General features: G+C 48.2%; 1 protein-coding gene and 1 long non-coding RNA gene across 3 annotated transcripts in view; both read right to left on the bottom strand.

Moving 5' to 3' along the window:
- The window catches only part of LOC138153995 (uncharacterized), a 113,449-nt gene that overhangs the window by 78,144 nt on the left and 15,716 nt on the right, over positions 1-19,589 (bottom strand). The window lies entirely within an intron of this gene.
- Positions 5,280-10,166, bottom strand: CD164L2 (CD164 molecule like 2). 2 transcript variants are annotated; one of them, XM_069078289.1, is made up of 6 exons: positions 9,948-10,166; positions 9,203-9,373; positions 8,402-8,479; positions 8,174-8,218; positions 6,566-6,719; positions 5,280-5,522 (listed from the first exon to the last, which is right to left on the bottom strand). In XM_069078289.1, exons 1-6 carry the CDS (start codon positions 10,033-10,035, stop codon positions 5,516-5,518), a joined length of 543 nt encoding a protein of 180 aa, XP_068934390.1. In that variant the 5' UTR covers positions 10,036-10,166; the 3' UTR covers positions 5,280-5,515. The 2 variants fall into 2 exon arrangements, with proteins under 2 accessions (XP_068934390.1, XP_068934391.1); XM_069078290.1 differs by lacking the exon at positions 5,280-5,522 and having other exon boundaries at positions 6,562-6,719.

Raw genomic sequence — 19,589 nt, 5'->3', positions numbered from 1 at the left:
TAATAGCAGCTAACATTTCTATAGTACCTACTACCGTGTTTCCCTGATAATAAGACCTATCCCGAAAATAAGCCCTATTGAGATTGCTACTGTAGTGAAGGTGATCCCCTGCGCTACACGCTACATTACGGTACCCTGTGTATGCACCGTCCCCCCCCCCCCGCCCCGTGAAATGCACGCCACGCTCCGAGCTGCATCCAATCAGAGCTGCAGCAGTGAGCGCGTCATCCTGTTCTTTATTGAATTCATTATTGAATAAAGGTACATTTTTTTGTTCACATTTACCTGTTTATTAAAATTGCTGTCAATGTTCATTAAAATAAGCCCTCCCCTGAAAATAAGCCCTCTGGTGTTTTTCTGTCCAAAAAAATTAATAAGACAGTGTCTTATTATCGGGGAAACACGGTATGTGCCAGACACCCAACTAAGTGCTTTACAATTATTTCATTTAATCCTCACAACAAACCTGGGATTATTATCCCCATTTTTCAGATGAGGAAACTGAGACTAAAGGTTAAGCAACTTGCTTAGGGTCACACAAGGGTCTGAGGCCAAATTTGAACTCAGGTCTTCTGACTAGAGGGCCAGAACTCCATCCACTGAGTCACCTAGCTGCCCTTAAACATGCCCCTGGAACACAGTCCAGGAAAGCATGAATGGGAATGCAGGAGCAGGGGGGAGGGGACAGGGCAAGATCAGGGGACAGCTGGCACTTCAGTCTGGATAGAACACAGAGGGCAGGAAGGGGGAATCATGGGCAATGAGCACAGGAAGGAGGTAATTGAGGGTTGTGCCAGTCTGTTCTACTGGCAGAATGATCATCCATTTTGAGAGATGGGGAAGTCGGGAGGACAAAAAGGGTTTGGGGAGAAGGGAAGATGCTTGGTTTTATGTGTATGGAGTCAGAGGCAGCGGCAGCAGCAGGCTGTCCGGGTCGTGGTGCCCCTCAGGCAGCTGGGCAGGGGTAATGGAGTGCCTGGTTGTACTGTGTCTCCTTGGGCCCATCTCCCAAATGCAAGATGCCCCAATATGGAAAACAAAATCCCCCAACTCACCTGCCACAGGATCTTCTAGGACCTGATGAGCCAGATAAGGGAATCCTCCCCTCCCTACAGCTATTGTGCAAACACTAGACACCTGCCTGCCTTTGGCATGGGATGATTTCAGGTAGCAATGCCTGTATTAGAAGAACGTGTGTGTGTGTGTGTGTGTGTGCACGCAGGCACACATTTCTATTTTTTTATGGAAAAATTTTTTGCATCCTCATCTCCTAGCAAAGTTAACCTGATCAATAATCATTTATTAAGCACTTACTATGTGCCAGGCACTGTGCTAAGCAATGGGAATGAAAAAGGAGGCAATGGACAATCCCTGGCCTCGAGGAGCTTACAATCTAATGTGCTTGGCACACAGTAGCTTCTTAATCAACAAGCACTTACTAAGAGCCTACTATGTTCCAGGCACTGTTAGGTGTTAGAGATGCCAATTCAGAGAATGAAACAACTCTTATTCTCAAAGAGCTTACGTTGCAGGGCTTATTGAAGAGAAAAAAGGACAGATGTTTGGGGAATGGCCACCTTAGGGAGGGGAGATGGAAAGAAGGGAGCCCACAGAGCCAGAAGCTAGGCAAGAGAGTTTCAAGGAGAATTAAGGGTGGGGGAAGGAAGGCAGATATGGGGCCAACAAGGCCTGACCCCCTTTCACTGACATCAAAGGGGCATGCTTTCTCCCCATGGAGGACTGCTGCCCCCTTCTCATGCCTCCCAGACAGTACAAAACCCAGGATGCTTCAAAGTCCTCCACCCCCCTTCCTTGAGGGACCCATCACCTCCATCCCACCCCACCCCAGGGTCCCATTCCCATAGTCTGATTTCCTGAAATATTCTTCCAGGCTGGGGTAGGGGATGAGCCAGCTCCTTTTTGGGTATAATCCTGCCATGATTAGACTCTTCAATGTACCACCCACACCTTTCCTTCTCACCCCTCTACTCCCACAAATAAAAGAATTCCAGGTTAGAAATCTAAAGACAGGAGAAGGAGATACCCACCCACATGCTAGGTGCTAGGAGGAGTTTTGAGGGGCAGGAGACCAAATCCCTGAAGCTCACATTCCTGTAGCATTCTGAGGTTTGCACAATCCTTTACATACATTTTACTTGATCCCTAATCACAATCCGCAGGAAATTCACACAAGAATTATTGTTCTCAACTCTCAGAGGAAAAAACTGAAGTTCGGAGGCAGCAGTGACTGCCCAAGGTCACATGAATAAATCCCCTGTGAAGTCTGGATTCATTCAAAGGGCCACACTTGAGGACCTAGAGAGTCACATGTGGCCTCAAGGCCATAGGTTCCCCACCCCTGAATTCTAGTCCAACCTCCTTATTTTACCAATGAGGAAAGTGAGACCCAGAGATAAATAACTTGTTCAAGGACACAGAATAGTAAGTGACAGAGGCAGGATTCACACTTATATCCTCTAACTACATACCCAGTGCCCTTCTCACTGTGTTAGGCTGTCTCCTGAAGCTATCACATTCCTTTTTATAAAATGAATTCCAGTCACAAGGATGTTGTGAGGAAAGGGATGTAAATTAAAATTAGTATGCCATGAAGTACTAGATTACAAGGTGGGGACCGTAGGAGCTCAGAGGAGGGAGCCTTGTGGACTCGAAGTGGTCAGGGTAAGCTTCCAGAGGGAGAGCCTTGAAGGATGGGAAGAATTTATTCACAACAGGAGGGGGAGGAAGTGGTCCTTCAAGGGTTTTGGGGTAGAGTTCTTGATTAGGTGCTATACCATGAATTAAGACTGAAAGGGAGATAGCGAAGTCCCTTCCAAAATCTGCCCTTGAGTTCAACTTAATTTTGAGTTTAAATTTGAGTTCAATTTAATTTGACAAAGATTTCTTAAGCATCTATTACATGCCAGGCACTGTGCTGAGTACTGTGGACACAAAGACAAAAATCAAACAGTCTCTCAAGGGGTTCCCATTTTAACCAGTGGTAAAATGACATATACACAGATAAACACATAGTGACTTCAAGACAGAACACTCTAGTAACTGACATAGTTTAAGTGTAGATGGCAACCCAGGAGTGATGCTTTGAAGGAAGCCAGGTATGCTAAGGGGAGGAGGGCAAGCATCCCAGACACGGAATGTGCCAAGGTATGGGGATGAGAGATGGATTGCAATGTGGAGGTAACAGAAAGAAAACCAGATAGATGAGAAGAGAGTCACAGGAATGGACAACATGTGAGATATGTCTGGAAGGGTCAGCCAGGTGATGAAGGCCTCGAAATGCCAAACTGTGGAGGTTTGTACTTTTATCCTATTCTTTGCCTTTCTTTGTATCATGGACCTTGTGACAGTATGGTAAGCAGGGAGTATGCTGGAGCCAGTGGAGCTGATTGTTAAATTTTTAAGTATAATAATCTATAACTTGGAAATGGTAATTGCTACAAACCAGGAACTTGATTTATTGTTTTGTTGATTGTCTAGACTAGATTTAAGTGATAGAGAAAATAACAATTCAGATTAAAATCATTTCTGGTATACATTTTTTTTTCTTCAAAGAACTGGTCGTTTAACATTTACCAGCACATCCCCAAAGCCTATAGGTTCCTTCTCCTAATAAGATTTTTTTCTTTTTTTGCTTTTTGGAAGGCAGTTGGGGTTAAGTAACTTGCCCAAGGTCACATGGCTAGTTTTTTTGGGTGTGTGTGTTAAGTGTCTGAGGTCAGACTTGAACTCAGGTCCTTCTGACTCCAGGGCCAGCACTCTATTCACTGCACCATCTAGCTGCCCCTCCTAATAAGATTTTTAAATAATTAGAGGAAATGCAGAAGTTAGTGAAAATCTGTCATTGTTTTCCTCTCCAAGTTCACAGACCCCTTGAAATCCAACCACGGACGGATGGTTAAGAATCTTGGTCCCAGAGGTTAATTATTAGAAAAAAAATATGTGCTAGTGAGACTTGAAATCTGTGTTTTAAGAATATCACATTGGCAACTGTGTGTGTGTGGCGGGGTGGGGGGGAGGATTGCAGGGAAGAGAGACTAGAAAACAGATCATTGCAATGGACTGCATGGAATTCAGGGTGCTTTAAGAATATAGTATGAGATGCTTTAGAGTTAAGTTGGTAATTCTCCCCTTAAAGGACCTTCTCCCTCCACCAGTTCCATTTGAATTTTATTCATCCTTCAAGAAAAGAGAGAGAGAAAACAACCCAAGCTGACTCAGTCTGTAAACCTCAAGGTGACCAGAGGCTAGTGGTGCTAGTGAAATTAGGGAAATTTGGAGAAGGAAGAGCTTTGAGGTAAAAATGATTGTTTTGGCCAGATTGAATTTGAGAAGCCTTGTGGTATATCCAGCAGGCAGATGGCAATGAAGGAGCAGCATGGTATAATGGACAGAATGCTAGAGTTTGAATCAGAGGGACCCAAGTTTAAGCCCCACCTAAGACACTTGCACAGATGTGTCCTGTCTCCCAGTCTCAGTTTCCCTACCTCTAAAAGCATGAGGATGATACGCTGTAGCACTCTGAGGGTTGCTGTGAGGTTCAGAAGGTGCTTTGCAAACTTTAAAATATTTCATAAGTGTCAGTTATGAAGTTATTTTATTTATTTACTTTATTTTTATAATTTTATAATTATTTTATATATTATTATTTTATTTATTTTTTGCCTTTTTTTGGAGGGCAATTGGGGTTAAGTGACTTGCCCAAGGTCACACATCTAGTTTCTATGTTAAGTGTCTGAGGTTGGATCATATGAAGTTATTTTAAATATATCTTTATTGATATCTCATTTTTATATGACCTAGATTCCTCCCTGGACCCTTTCCTCCGAGCCATCCCTTACATAACAAAGGATTTTTAAATTGATTTTTAATGTGAGACTAGTGTTTAGGAGGGAGAGGTCTGGGCTCTGGTAGGTCTCTATATCAAGATAATAACTTAGAAGGGAGCCTTGGCCTTGGCCCTACAAGGGTTGAGTTTGGGTCTTGACTTCTGTCCTATTCTACTTTCACAAACACACAGTATTTCTCTACCCTCATGCCTCTAATTCCTTGGCCTACCATCCCTCCCCACCCTCAATCCCTCCCCTGGCCCCAATTCACTAGACCTTACAGGTGGTACAGGCCCAGGACCTTCGTCCTGGAGTGAACAGTTGCCTTTCCCTTCTTTCTGCCTTGAAGGAGTCTAGAGTTAGCAACACTCCACCCCACCTCGTACCCATTATGCCCCCTCTCCAGAATGCAGGAAGAGTGATCACAGCCCGGAGTGAAGAGTTCCTTTATTGGAGGACAGCGGCCCTCAGGTAGGACCAGTGGGTATGAGGGCATCATCTCAGCTGGCATCAGAGCCGGAAGGAGGAGGCAGAAGGCGTCTTCCCAAGCTTGACCTTCCTCTCCCTCAGGGGTTGAGGCCCAGCCCCCCTTTCCCAGGTGGCAGCAGGACTGAGAACATAGGAGGTCAGAAGGGCCTCTGCCCCCCTACTCCATCTTGTCCTGGTGCTCAGATCCTGTGATGGAGATCACGGGATGGAGAAAACATTCACTTGTGGGAGGAGGGTAGAGGAGAGGGACAGCTCCCCTGGGCTCAGCAGAACACCCCTCTCCTTTACCCTGAGCCTGCTAGGTGGGTGTGGGGATGAAGATTCTGGCGAAAGTTCAGCCCCAGAAGGCCGATGGCCACCCTGGGGCACCAATAGTCCCTAATTCCTTTGACAAAGAGTTGGTGGCCCAGGAAAGCAAGCTGGTAGGTTATAATACAGGCTCTGGGTATAGGGCTTCAGAAGCAAATTCTGTCCCACACTGCCAATGCCAGGCAGCCCCTCAGGCCTGGCTTCATACCACAGCACACAGCACCACCACACACTGAGATCCATCCCTCCCTGCCTCCCTCCCCACTGAGGCCTAGGGGTGGGAATGGGGAGTACCAGTTGGGGACCACAGGAGAAGGGCCTGGCCTCTCCTGTCTTCAACCTTTCCCCAGTTTTTGGAGAGGGTGATTGGGAAAGATTGTCCCCCTCCCTCCCCAGGACAGGGGCTCAGGGTAGGGAGGTGGGGCCTCACTTCCCTTCAACACCTAAAACAAAGCAAACTGCAAACATTGGCCCCTCTCTAGTAACCAGGGGAAGGGTCAGATCCCCTAGGAGGGGCCAGGCAGGCCATCCCTTGGGCCAGGACCTACTGGTTCTCCTCTCTGGCAGCGTGAAGGAGACAAGGACACAGGTCCAAGGTTAGTCCTCTCCCCACTGAGATCCCTTCCCCACAAGCCTTGGGAAGAGAAGGGGCAGAGATGTGGGAATCGGGGGACATGTGGCAACGGGGAAGGGCCTTTCCGCAGGCCATCATGTGCTACCCAAACTTCACAGCTGAGAAGAAAAAATAACCTCACACCTATCCCTCCCCAACTACAAGCTAGAAGCCCAAGGGGTCAGACAGATTTCTGGGGGCTATATAGGGTAAGGGGACAGGGCAACCAGCACAGTGGGAAAGGGATGGGAGGAGAAGGGGCCCAGGGACTCCCCACCCTCCTTCCCCAGGGCCCCAAGTGCCTTACAGTGTCTGATAGGTGTTGTCCTTGACCCGGATAAAACGGATGAGGAAGAAGGTTACAGCCTGCAGACTCAGCACCAGCACTATGCCCCCAACAAAGCTAGCCCCATCAAAGCCAGGTGTGTGGGAGTCCAGAGGCGGGACAGTGGCAGGGCTGCCTGGACCAGGCAGAGGAGGTATCAGCATGTCCTGGCCTCTTCCCTCCCTCTTCCTCCCACCATGCCTAGGGCCCTGTGCCCAGCAGGGAAGGGCATGGCCAGGGCACAAGAAGCCAGAAGGAGCTGACCGGGCTTGCCCTTGGGCTCTGTGGGCCTAACCCCCTCATCTGAATCCCATAGAGACTGAGTCACTTGCTCAGAGTCAAACAGCTAGGATACAGCAGAGCTGGGATTCGAACACAGGTCTCCTTACTCTAGGACATCCAGTATTTTTTCTCCTTAAGACACTTCAATTTTCCCACCTGTTCTCTTGCTTGATTTTTTTAACTTGATTTCTCGAGGGAGGCAAGGCTGCTGTTAGTTTTAGACAGAATGAGGTACAGAAGGAGCACAGGGCAGGCTAACAGATGTCACAAGAATTCACCATCTGACTGGGAAAATCATACCTCTCTGGGCCTTGATTTCCTCTTTTGTAAAATAAGGGAGATGGAAAGTCCCTCCAGCTCTAAGTCTCCCATGTCTTAGGGACCTTTCCAGCTCACACTGAGTTTGTAACAGCTCAGCTTAGAACCCAAACCTCACTGATAATTATAATATTATTGATAATCCGATGTTCATATATGACTTCATCCTTGCTAAAGCCATTCCAATTCAGGGAACAATTTCTCCCAATCCACATTCCCATCAGCCCCTGCAAGATGGGCAGAAGAACCCCCATTTAATAGATGTGGACATTCTTAGGCATTCTGAGAGCTGGCCTGGGGCAGGGGTCCCAGTCCCTCTCCAACTGATTGCTTCCTTCTTCTCCAAGAAGGAGTACTTCTGGGAGCATAGGCCTTATGGGCTCTGTCCCTCCCTTAGGATAAGATTTCACCTCTTGGACTGAGGGTTTAGGGACGGGCAGGTCTTAACAGGGCAAGATCATCCTGGGACAAAGGGCACAACAGGTCCCTATCTGAACCCAGGGATAGGATGAGGAGGAAAGAAGAGACTGGCCACAAAGAAGAACAAGAGCAGACATGAGGAAACCCTGAAGAGGGGAAGAGGAGGAAAGAAAAAAACCCAAAAAACAGAAAACCAGGATCTGAGAGTAGGGCCTGCTGGCAGCAGAGAGCTGGCCTGACTATCAATAATTCAGCCCTTGGGGAGATCTCATTACCCATTGTAATTAACCAAGAGCTCCCCCCCCCATCCCTTCCCCCCCTCAATTACCAAAGGCTCTGCTGAGTGACTTTTTCACATGCCCATATTAGCCCCCAAGTCCCATATTCCCCCTTACCCAAGTAGGGGGAAGGCTGGGGTTCAGGACCTTCCCCTTTCCCAAGGCCCCTAGAACTGGACCTCCAATACTTCTGGCCTCCTTGACACTTTGTCTTTGGGGGGGGTTAGAGTCTGTTGCCCCAGAACTGATCCTCCCACCTCCCACCCACTGCCCCCCATGGTTCACCCCATACCTGATGTGAATGCCTTTGGTTCCTGGGTGGGTGGCTGTGGAGCAGCTGGGGAGACACAATCTATTATAATCCAGGGGAAAAGGCTCTGAAATCCCCCCCACTAGCAGTCCAACCTACTGGGAGCTCTCCCCTCCACCGACATCTTTGTTGTCCTTCAGCTAAGCCAGATTTGGTCAATCAACCTCCTTCCCCTGGGTGCTGAACCCCCTTATCCCTGTTTAGAGTTACCTGGGCACAGGGCTGTGTGGTTATAAACAGAGCAGCCTTCCTTGGCCTCCTCTTCCCGAGCTACACAGTGCCCATGTCCTGGAGGAGAGGAGGAAGGAGGGAAGAGGCTGGGACAGGAAATCTCCCAAAGACTCAGCCTACTTTCCTGGCCTTCAGGGCCCCAAGGGGTCCAAACCCAATCTGAGATAAAGGAGATGCCTGCAGGTTTTGGGAACACTGAAGATTTCTAAGTTTATGGCATGACAAGGGTAAGAGTGACCTTAGAATATAAACTGCTAGGTAGATAAGATCTTGGAATGTGGAACATCGGGGCTAGGAAGGAGCTTAAAGACCTCATCTACCTCAGGGCTTCTTCACTTGGGCCTTGTGGACTTGGTTTTAAAAATATTCCGAGAACTATTTCAATATGATTTTCTTTTGTAATCCTATTTTGTTTTATGCATTTAAAAACACATTCTGGGAAGGGGTCTGTGGAACACACCAAAAAGACCGAGGACCCCTGATCCAGGCCCACCTCCTCATTTATAGATTAGAAAACAGGCCCAGAGAAGGGAAAGGCCTACTACAAGATCAAAGTGTCAGAGCCGGGACGTCCCCATTCCTCCAAGTTCCCAACCCAGTGTATTATACACTGTATCACATGTCATTAAGTTACTCATGGTAGCAGACTCCTTAAAGTACTAACAGAAACTTGTGGGCTGTGTAGGAGGGGACTGAGGGTGGGAGGGGGACGCTTGCAGATTTCATTCTGACAGTTGCAGGAGTCACACACAGTTCTCTTCCCTTTCTCCAGGCCCTTACCTGGCTCCTCACCCCCACAGTGTTTCCACACACAGCCAGAGAGGTTTCGAGCAGCTTCCCCCTCCACGCAGAGCCTGCAGGATTCCAGCTGTTTGCATTCAGCAACAGCAGCAGGGCCCCAGATGTTAAGGCCGAGCAGGCCCCCCCTGCCCAAGCCTCTGCCTCCTTTACCTGGGATGGGGGAAGAAGAAGGACTAAGGCTAAGTAGTCAGGGAGGGGCTTCCCCACCCTGGCAGCCATTCCTCTTCCCCCTCCCCGCCACCCCAGACACACACCTGGGGTCTGTTATCTGTTACCAAAAGGAGTAGGGGTCAGCTGATTTCTACTCCCCACACCCAACAGCTGGTTCTTCCTGACTCTCATCCTTCAGTCAGAGCTGTGGAATTGCTGGGAGGTCACAGCTGGGGCCACACCAGGCAGGTTCTCTGGGTTTAGGACCAGGTTGGCCTGGGGCAGCTACAGACTCAGGCCCCAGCTGTAAGGCAGGGACCGGGACTTTGCGATTTGTCTATGAGGATGAGGGAAATAGGGCGAGTCGCACACTTGGCTTGAGTAGCTGCGGAGGGCTGGAAGCAATCACGTTTCTGAAGGGCCTGGCCACCTCACCCCGACAGGAGTACGTCCGCCTGAGCAAGTTCACGCACCTGATGCGGGGTGATGCCAGAGTATACCTGGCTGGGAAGGAGGGCCCGCCCACACCTGGCTGCCCACACTTAACTGTCCCCACCTGTCCCCCACCACTCACCGGCTGCTGCGAGCTGGGCACAGAGCAGGAGGCAGCAGCAGCTGCTGCAAAGCGCAGCCCGGAGGGCTCGGGGCCCGGGCACGGCCATGGACTCAGGGGGAGAAGGCTGCTCCTGGCGCTGGGCACGGGAGGGCTGGCGGAGCGTCCCTGCCTAACACTGGGCAGCTGGAAAATAAGCCGGCACCAGGCGAGCCCCAGGGTACCTGGGCAACCTGGGGCGGGACCTGGCGAGGGAGGGGGCGGGGTCAGGGCAGAGGCGGGGCCATGTGAGTGTGGGCGGGGTCAGGGGCTAAGCGGGGGAGATGGAGGGGGGTTTAAACGGGAAGAGTGGAGGACAGAGGGAGGACACTCCCCCCCATTCCCCCCACTCCTGCTTAGAGAAGAAAGAACCTTGAAGGCGGGGCGGGGTCTGGCAAGAACATAGGGCGTGGCCAAGAGCTCAAAGGCGGGGCCATAGCAGGGATTGCGGGGCAGGTGAAGGTGGGGCCAGAAGTTTTGGGGAAGGGCCAGATGGAGGAGGAATCAGCTCAGCGGGCTGGGAACACAAGAGGGGCCAAATGGGAATGAGGTCGGTGGACCCCAGCATGCAGAGGTGACCTCAGGAACCAGACCTACCTGGGAGGCACCAAAGTGTGGGCGTGGTTTGGAAGGAGGGGCTTGAGAAGGTGAGTAGGGGCTGACTTTAGAGTAGAAGATTTGGGGGTTGGGCCGTAGGGTAGGGACTTTGAAGCAGCTTGGGGAGGAGGTCGAAGTCCTGGCTCTTCCATTTTGAGGAGCCTTCCGCCTCCTGCTCCACACAACATGGGTTAAATAAAGATTTATTAAGCGCCTACTGTGTGTGAGGCACTTTGTAAGCAATGGGAGATAGGAAGAAAGGCAAAAATATGGACCCTGCCTTTTAGGAGCTCACATACTTACAGAGGAGACAGTTAACCCCTTCGTTTTCCAGATAGAGAATCTGAGGCCCAGAAAGGGTCAAGGAACTTTAATCAGCAAGCATCTATTAAGCACCTACTTTGTGCCCCCAAATGTGCTAGAAACTAGGAATAAAAGCAAAAATGAGATTGACCCTGATCTCAAGAAGGTTGCTCCTACTCACTCTGGGGGAGTTAGTCACAGAGCACAGACTTGAACCCAAGTAACCCTACTCCCAATTCAATTCACAAACATTAAGTGCTGCCTAGAGATAACTCAAGAAAGGAAGTGTGTTTTGGTGGGGACAATCATAGTGATAGAAGGTCCACTTCTGCCTGGGCAGAGGCCTGGATTGTAAACCTTTCCTCTGAAATACAAGCAACTTAGATTATAAAAATACAAAGGAGCTGGCCATTTTCATCCTCTCACTGACCTGATGAAATCACAGGTCTGGTTAAAATGATGTTCAAGGCCTTGTGCTCTAGGGATCTACATAAAGAAGTGTAAGAGTCCCTGTCCTTGAAGAATTTAAAGTCTACTGTACTATGGTGGGAACATATGTACCCAGATGAAGAAATACACAATCTATACAAAGTTATTTCCATGGGAGGCAACAATTGGAGTAATCAGCAGAAACTTTCTGCAGGAGGTGGTCCTTGAGCTGACCATGGAGAGCTCTTGAGGGTCCGAGAGGCAGAGGTGGGGAGGGGGAACATTCTCTGTATTGGGGGGGACTAGTTTGTGCACACAGATCCAAGATGGAATGGTACATAAGAGAGACCAACAAGCCAGTTTGGTGGTGGTGGTGGTGTGTGTGTGTGTGTGTGTGTGCACGTGCATGTGTAATCTGCTTGGAAAGATAAGCTGGAACCAGACTATGAAAGATTTAAAATGTCAAGCAGATTAGTTTATATTTTATCTTCAGGGTAATAGTGAGCCATTGATGCTTCTCAAGCAGGGGAATCATATGGTCAGATCTGTGTTTTGGGGTTTGGATTTGGAAGCTATGTCTCTGAAGGACAGATCAGAATGGGGAGAGTGGAGAAGTGGAGAACAATTAGACAATTGGAGTAGTTCTTTGGAAAGGTGGGTGAAGAGGCATAAACTCAGGTGATGGTTGTGAGTAGACAGAAGGGGAGGGAAGAATGAAGGAATGAAAACCTGTATTAAGCACTTACTCAGTGTCAGGACCTCTTAACCTGGAGGGTTTATTTAATTCTTTAGAGAGACAAGAGTTACCAGCTAGCATGTGTACAGAGGCAGCTGGGTAGTGCAGTGGTTAGAGTGCTGGGCATCAGGAAGACCTGAGTTCAAATCCAGCCTCAGATGCTTACTAGTTGTGTGACCCTAGGCAAGTCACTTCACCCTGTTTGCCTCAGTTTCCTCATCTGCAAAATGAACTGGAGAAGGAAATGGTGAACCACTGCAGTATCTTTGCCAAGAAAACCAGGGCACTCTCTTCTGTCTGACCACTGCTCAGTCTCTTCTTTGTGATCTTCATCCAGGCCTCCCTTGCTGACCAGGAGTGTCCCACACGGCTCTCTCCTGGCCCCTCTTTCCTATTCTTGTTTTTCTATTTCTCTAATTGATGTTGTTTGAAGATCTCATCAGCTCCCCTGGATTCAGTGATCATCTCTGTGAATCTCTGTCTTCCAAGATCTATTTATCCAGGTTGAACCTGTCTCCTGATCTCCAACTGCCTTTTAGATACCTTGAACTAGATTAAACTCACTACATTCGAAACCAAACTCATGATCTTTCCTCCTGAAACTCTATTTGATAGCAAGGTGGCACAAGTGGAGAGAGTGCTGGGCCTGGAGTTAGAAAGACCTGAGTTCAAATCCGGTCTTAGATACCTTTCTAGCTATATGATTCTGGGCAAGTCACTTAACTTTGTGTTTTTCTCAGTTTCCTCATCTATAAAATGAGCCGGAGAAGGAAATGGCAATCCACTGAATGGAAACACAAAGAGTCGTTCGTGTACATCCGAACAACAACTCCCTCCTACCTTAAAGGTCTTCCTATCCCCTATTCCCCTCCACACACTTTTCTACGCAGTGACCCCGGCCCCTTGCTGCTCCTGCAAGGCAGTCTCCCTTCTGGGCTCTAGGCATTTTCTCCCATGCCTCAAAGGCTCTCCCTCCTCCCCTCTGTCTCCTGGCTTCCTCTGCTTCAAGTTCCAATGAGAATCCTGCCTTTCCCCAATCCCCCTCATGCTAGTGCCTTGATTCTGTTGGGGATCTCCACTTTACCCTGGTCTAGCTTGTTTGCACATAGTCATTAGACTGGGAGCTCCTGGAGGGCAGGGACTGGCATTTGTCTTTCTTTGTATCTCTATTACTTGGCACAGTCAGTGCCTTGGCATGTAGTAGGTGTTTAATAATGCTTGTCGCTTTGACTTGTCTGCCACTGGGCTAAGGACTAGGTATACAAATAGAAAACAAAACAAGACACTGACCACTCAGCTCTCCTCCCCACTCCCCACCCCCATATGCTGCTTTCTGCTACTTGAGTTACTGCATCCCTTGGTTTCCCAAGGAGAAGCAGACTCTGAGACCTTACTCAATTGTAGCTTGTGATCGAGGAAGGGTGGGGGGAGGTCTCCCTAGCCTCAGGAAGTACCCTGGCAGAAAAGCAGGTCCAGCCTCTTGCCCTCCATGGTCCTGAAGCTGATAAGCTCTATCTAGTCTACGGTAGGGACCTGGAGGATCCTTGGTTCTAGAAAACACTGCCTGGGGGGGATCAAGCATTGTTTTCTTGTTATTGATCATTTTTCCACCTCTCCCACTTCCTTAGAGGGAAAGTCTTCGAAAGTAGCTTAGAAAGGGTCCTGTGCTTCTCCTGCCCATCCTGGCACTTACCAGAACCCAGCTCTGCTCCTGTGGTACCACTCTCCTCTGCCTGGTCTTCCTCTTACAATGTAAACCTCTTGAGGACAGGGTTGTCTTGTTTTGTTTCTCGGTCTTGACCAGTATCTTTGGGCATCTGTGCATGTCTCCCCATGTTCCCTACTCCCTCCCACCCATCCCCACTTGTCCCAATGGTGAGGCCAGCCAAAGAGCTGGTGGCATGGAAATGGCAGAAGGAGGGTGTGTGTGTGTGTGTGTGTGTATGTGATCCTCCTATTAAGGATCTCCAGAGTTTTGGTTTGGAGAAGGGCAGCACAAAGATGATCGTACCCTTAACAAAAATAGGGAAAAGGCAAGGGTGCAGAATTTGGCATTTCTTCATTCCTGCCTCCAAATCCTGAATTCCTGCTCAGCTGCTTCACCACTGACCACCTGAAAGAAATTGGCCAAATTACTGAATACCAAATTATTGAATATCTCGGGGTTTTGGTTTCCTCAGCTCTATGTATGGGGGGTGGGGGGGGGTGTCTGGTGCTAGGCATCCCTCAGAGCACAAGGGTTCAAATAAACTGGCCTTTTCCCTAAAATTGTTACAATACCTCCAGGTAAAAGTTGTTCCCAGTTAAGAGCAGGCCAGAGGACAAAAGCAAGAAAAAGGTTAAAAAGCAGGTAAGTTTTTCAGCATCTTAAGACTGAAAGTCTTAGAGCCAACTTATTCTCTGCTTAAAAGGGCCCAAAAGGGCAGCCCAGATTCAAATCAATCTACCTGGAGGCAAAATGACCTCAAACTGCAAAGGCCTACTCTATGACCTCTTTACTGAGTTGTGAAGGATCATGGGGTGACCTCAAGCCTCCCTAGATCTACCAATATCATGGTTCACAAAAAGGGGGGCAGTTCTTTCATCAGCTCCTTCAGTTTACAGAGAGGTGAGCTTTTGTTTGGGGCTTTCATTGTATCTTCCTATGAAGGATCTGTGGACATGCTCCTTGGGTTTCACTGAGAGTGGCTTTTTTTGGAGGTGACTTGGTTGGCTCCTGCTCCTGTGGGACAGACGGTGTGGGAAGAGCCCACACCATCTGGCTATGTCATCATTGTACTGGCCTATAAAAGTGAGCTGCCAGACCTCCCCTCTTCCCTCATGTCTGCCTTTCTTCCACAGATGTCCTGGGAGCAAAGCAAAGCTAACAGGGAAATTGGATCAGGGGCAGGGGGGTCCAGTCCTCTTTCCCAGTCATTACCCCTTACCCCAAAGAGCCACATAGCTCAAAGGCAGACATGCTCTCATCATGTATTCCTTTTCTCGAACCTTGGAGAGCCCCTGGCATAATGTCTCAGCTGAGCCAAAGCTATCAAGAGAAAGGAACTATATGGTCTGAACAATGAGGGTCTGTTGCAAAAGAAGGGGGATTCCTTAGAACTTCAATGTCCCTGAATTCAGGGATTCAGATTTCTCTCAGGAGAAAGGGGGTTTCCTAGGCAATGTGACTCTTGTCAAGTGAAGAGAATTTCCCACATGCTCCCTGGTGCTTGAAAGAACAGTGAGTGGTAAGGGACTAGAGCCATGATGCTGGGGGAAATTAAGAGACCTGAACTGACCTTTGTACCCTGATCTTACTGTGAATCATATGGACAGTGGGTATATTTACAATGGGGACAGGAAAGCGCTTCCTGTCTAGCAGCCCCACACGTTTCTCTCTGAAGGGGAATTCAAACAATAAGTCAGTATTATGAGTCTGGAAGGCTTTAGGATGCTTTATAGGGAAGGGAACAACACAATGGAAATAGAAAATCGTTTTTGATTGTTTACAGGCTACTGTGGATTTTTGTGTTTTCTTCATAGTTTCTGGGCTCCTGTGGGTGTCCTGCATTTTTTGTGGGGAGAAATAATGGTTGTTTGTCCTCTGCTCGGATGAATTGTTACCTTGAATGGTTATGTGATATCTGAGAAGCCCCTCATCTTCATCTACAGAGACCACCTGTAAGTGACTGGGGCTGGGGGAGTTCCCAGGATTGGGACTTGTCCATGCCTAAGGCATTGGGCCACAGACTACATGTAAAATGGCATGTGGGTGTTAGGGAGGGAGTTGGATTAGGTAATCTCAAAGTCCCTTCCAACTCAATCCACGATCCAAACGTCGTCTCTCCTAAAGCCAGAAAGGGTTTGAAGCAGACTCTAGCTCCTATCAGCTAAACTCCAAGCCTGAGTCTTATCTCAAACCCCTTCCTTTCTCTTATCTATCACTAAGTCCTGTCTTTCTTCCTTCTCTTCTAGTTCATCCTTTCCTCTTTCTCCCACAAGCCCCATTCCTAGTGCAGGCTTTCATCCTCCTATGGATTATAAAATAAATAGTCTGAACACAGTCTCTCCCCTTCCCAGCTATCCTACACACGAGGCTATAATTATGTCTCCCTTGCTTCAAAACTTCCAAGGGCTCCCTAGTCTCTATTGGATCAATTTCCAGCTCATTGGTTTGGATTTCCTAGCCATACTCACAGCTTTACCCATCCAGCCTGTTCTCTCACTTCTTCCCAAGGTCCTTAACACCATCCCTTCAGGCCAGGTCTCTTACTCAGTGCTCCTATATCTCCATACCTTCATACCTCTACTTATTTTTTTTTTGAAGCAGTCAGGGTTAAATGACATGCCCAAGGTCACACAGCTACTGTCTGAGGCTGTATTTAAACTCGAGTCCTCCTGGCTCCATGGTTGGTGCTTCATCTACTATACCACTTATCTGCCCTTCCTTATTCTTCATATATGACTTAGTCTTGTCCATCCACCTCCCCTCCCCCCCATCTACTGGGCATGCTTCCAAGAGCCTTCCCTGACCACCTAAGTCTATAGATATCCCTCTTCTGACTTCCAGTTAGTGCCATCTCAAACCTTCACTGTATAACATAGTGTGTCCCTCAGGGCTCCTAGGGACCGAGTAAGCCTGGGGAATGGAGACTAGACAGTCTACATCTTCTGCCAAGTATCTGGAGGGGTTTAGGCTTTTGTTTTCCAGTATATACAAATCAATAAGCCAAAGGTACATTTTGTTACTGTTCCTTAATGAGGCCCAGTCCTGGCCTTCACATGGGGATGAATTCTGGCCACAGTGCCGAATCTGGTCCAGCTTGTCCTCTAGCATCTCAGCTGCTTACTTACTGGGGGCAAACTTAATCTCTCAGCATCTGGTACCTCTCAGAAAAGCCTGGGTCCCCAGTGAGGAGAGGCCCAGGATTCCGTTGTCCCCACCCCCTCCTTCTCTCCCCCCCCTCTCCTTCCCTCCCTCTCTCTCCTTTTCTCCCTCTTCCCCTTCCTCCCTTTCTCTCTCTTTCCCTTTCTCTTTCCATAGCCTGAGCTCCATCCTTTCCTGGTCCATAGTGAGAATTCAAATTCTCACATGGACTCTGGAGCTGAATTCCATCTAGTGGTCATCTGAGGAACTGCTGGTATGGATAAGCCAAGAAAACTGTCCTCCCATTTAAACACACAAGTCTCAAGGGATCCCTACCAGAGACCCTGACTAGTCCCAGAAAGAGGTTGACAGACTCCACGTTCAACTCAACAAACACATATTAAGGGGTTACTATGTACAAGGACCCTGTGCCAGAAGGAGTTCACATTCTGTCAAGAGAGACAATATATAGATAACTAAATACATCTTAATTTGAGGAAGGAGAGAGCATTGATAACTGGGCGAGGGAGGAATCAGAAAATCAACGAATAAACAAGGAGTTTCTTCATGCCATGTATTGTGTTAGTGCTGGGGATAAAAAGAAAAAGTGAAAACGAGCCCTGTCCTCAGAGAGCTGATAGTCTATTAAGGGAGCCCCCCCCCCCACCCTCCCCACACACCTATAGAAACCCTCCTGAGTCTAATTTCCTCACTACCAATCCCATCAGTAGCCCTTGTCCCCAGCTCGGTTTCTATTAGGCAGTTCTGAGGGGCTGGATTTTTCTCAGACTATCATTCACAAGCCCTCACTAGGGTGTTTCCCATTGATTATCAGCCAGACTTAACTAGCTTTTAGAAAAGGTATATCCTAAGCACACATATAGCAAGGGCAGTTGTTACCAAAAGAAAAAAAAAGATTCCCCCAAACTTGCGGCTACACTCTCCCCTTGCACACACATGGCTTATAAGATGAGGCACAGGTGGAAGGCACCCATGTCCCAAAGGCTAACATAGCTCCAAGTTGCTGAAATTCCTTTTCTCTAGTGAGTTCCTCATGAATTTCCCCCTAGGTATCTCTCTCTCAGTTGGACCCTAAGGGTCAGTGGCCTTTCAGAGCTCTGCAGCTCACTTTCCTTGGTGTCCAGTGTGTGCCCGATATGAATTTTAGCTCCTGATGTAAAAGTTGCAGTTTAACCATCCTTTGCTCCAGGGATGCTGCTGCTGGCTCGGTCCGTTCCATCTCCACAGACTCCTGCTTTTCCTTTTACCCTTCAGCATACCTCGACTCCCAGCTGGACACGTTGCTCATTCTCTCTGAGGCTGAGAATCCTCAGCTTCAGAACTTGGGGGCCTTTCCCACTCAACTGACTTATCTCCAAAATAGCTTGCTACAAGGGGTATTGCTTGACTGTCTTCAACAAGTAACAAAATAGTTTGTGTGACCTCATCTGTCTTTATCCAATGACCCAAAACCACTATGATCCTTTCAGACTCATTCTGGACATTCATAATGGGATAATTTTTGATGGATGGATAAATGGGTTCAGTTGAGGTGTCTGGGCATTCTGTGATTAATCAGTGTAGGGTAGAGTCACACTCTTCTATAAGGACACACAAAATAAATATAAGATGAATTGGGAGGAATAGGGCATGAGCAGATACAGGGGGGCTTCAGGAAAAGTTTCATGTAGTAAGAAAGAGAACTGGACTGTGTCCTGAGGCTTGAAGGGAGCCAGGGAGGCTCACCTAGGAGGCGCAGGTGACGCATTCCAGTCTGTGTGAAGGTACTCCAAAGGGAGATTCTTTGTCCAGTTTGGTAAATAGCAAGGAAGCCAGCTTGGCTGGAACATTGAGTCTATGTTAAAAGAGCAATGTGAAATAATTGTGGCAAAGTAGGCTAGAGACATATTGTGAAGAACTTTAAATGGCCAACTGAAGAGTTGGGAGACATTGTGGTCTTGTACAAAGGAGTCAGAAAGACCTGGCTTCTCATCCTGCTCTGTGACCATGAACGAGGTAGGTAACCTTTCTGAGCCTCAGTTTTGTCATCTGTAAAATGGGGTGGTCCCTTCCAGCTCTAAATTTTGTTAGATCGTATTTTATCCTGTAGGCAAGAGGGACCCATTGATGGTTCTTGAGCAGGAGAGGGACAGGTCTGTTTGGGGGAATGTGTGTTTTTGGCATGCTTCACTTCCTCACACATGACATTCCTCCCGTTTCTGTGTCCCCCTGCTTAGAATGCACTCACTCCTCACCTCTTCCTCTCAGAATCCTAGGATTCCTTCAGAACTCAGGTCACTCATTGCCACTTTATTTGGCCACATTTCTTGGTCACCACAGCTCTTAGTGCTTTTTTGCCAAGGTTACTTATTTTTTCTGTGGTTCTTCTATGTCTACATGTATGTCCAAGTGCATGTACACACATGTGCTGTCTTCCTCATCAAAACGTAAACTTCATTTCTGTCTTTGTATCCTAAGTACTTATCACAATGCCTGGTACACAGTGGTGTTTCATAAATGTTCATTGATTAATTGATCGATTAGGAGCTATGTGGAGAACAGATTTGAGAGGGGAGAGCTGAAGCCAGAGGGATCAGATAGGATCCTGTTACATCAGTCCCAGCAAGAGCCAATGGGAGCCTAATGTGGGCTGGTGCTGGCTGTGTGTGTGTGTGTGTGTGTGTGTGTGTGTGTGTGTGTGTGTGTGTGTGTG

Source organism: Petaurus breviceps, unplaced genomic scaffold (assembly GCF_028583685.1).
Source record: "Petaurus breviceps papuanus isolate PSGF00001 unplaced genomic scaffold, PetGlider_PUasm1.0 91041, whole genome shotgun sequence".
Taxonomy (NCBI): Eukaryota; Metazoa; Chordata; class Mammalia; order Diprotodontia; family Petauridae; genus Petaurus; species Petaurus breviceps.
Note: the sequence above shows the minus strand (reverse complement) of the source record. Positions and strands in the feature narration are given on the sequence as shown.

What these genes read in the sequence shown, in the direction of transcription:
- CD164L2 (XM_069078289.1), bottom strand. Translation starts at nt 10,035, where the DNA reads ATGGCCGTGCCCGGGCCCCGAGCCCTCCGGGCTGCGCTTTGCAGCAGC. An exon ending in TGCCCAGCTCGCAGCAGCCG is followed by an intron (nt 9,374 to 9,947) that starts GTGAGTGGTGGG and finishes CCCCCATCCCAG; the next exon opens with GTAAAGGAGGCAGAGGCTTG. An exon ending in CTGTGGGGGTGAGGAGCCAG is followed by an intron (nt 8,480 to 9,202) that starts GTAAGGGCCTGG and finishes CCTCTCCTCCAG; the next exon opens with GACATGGGCACTGTGTAGCT.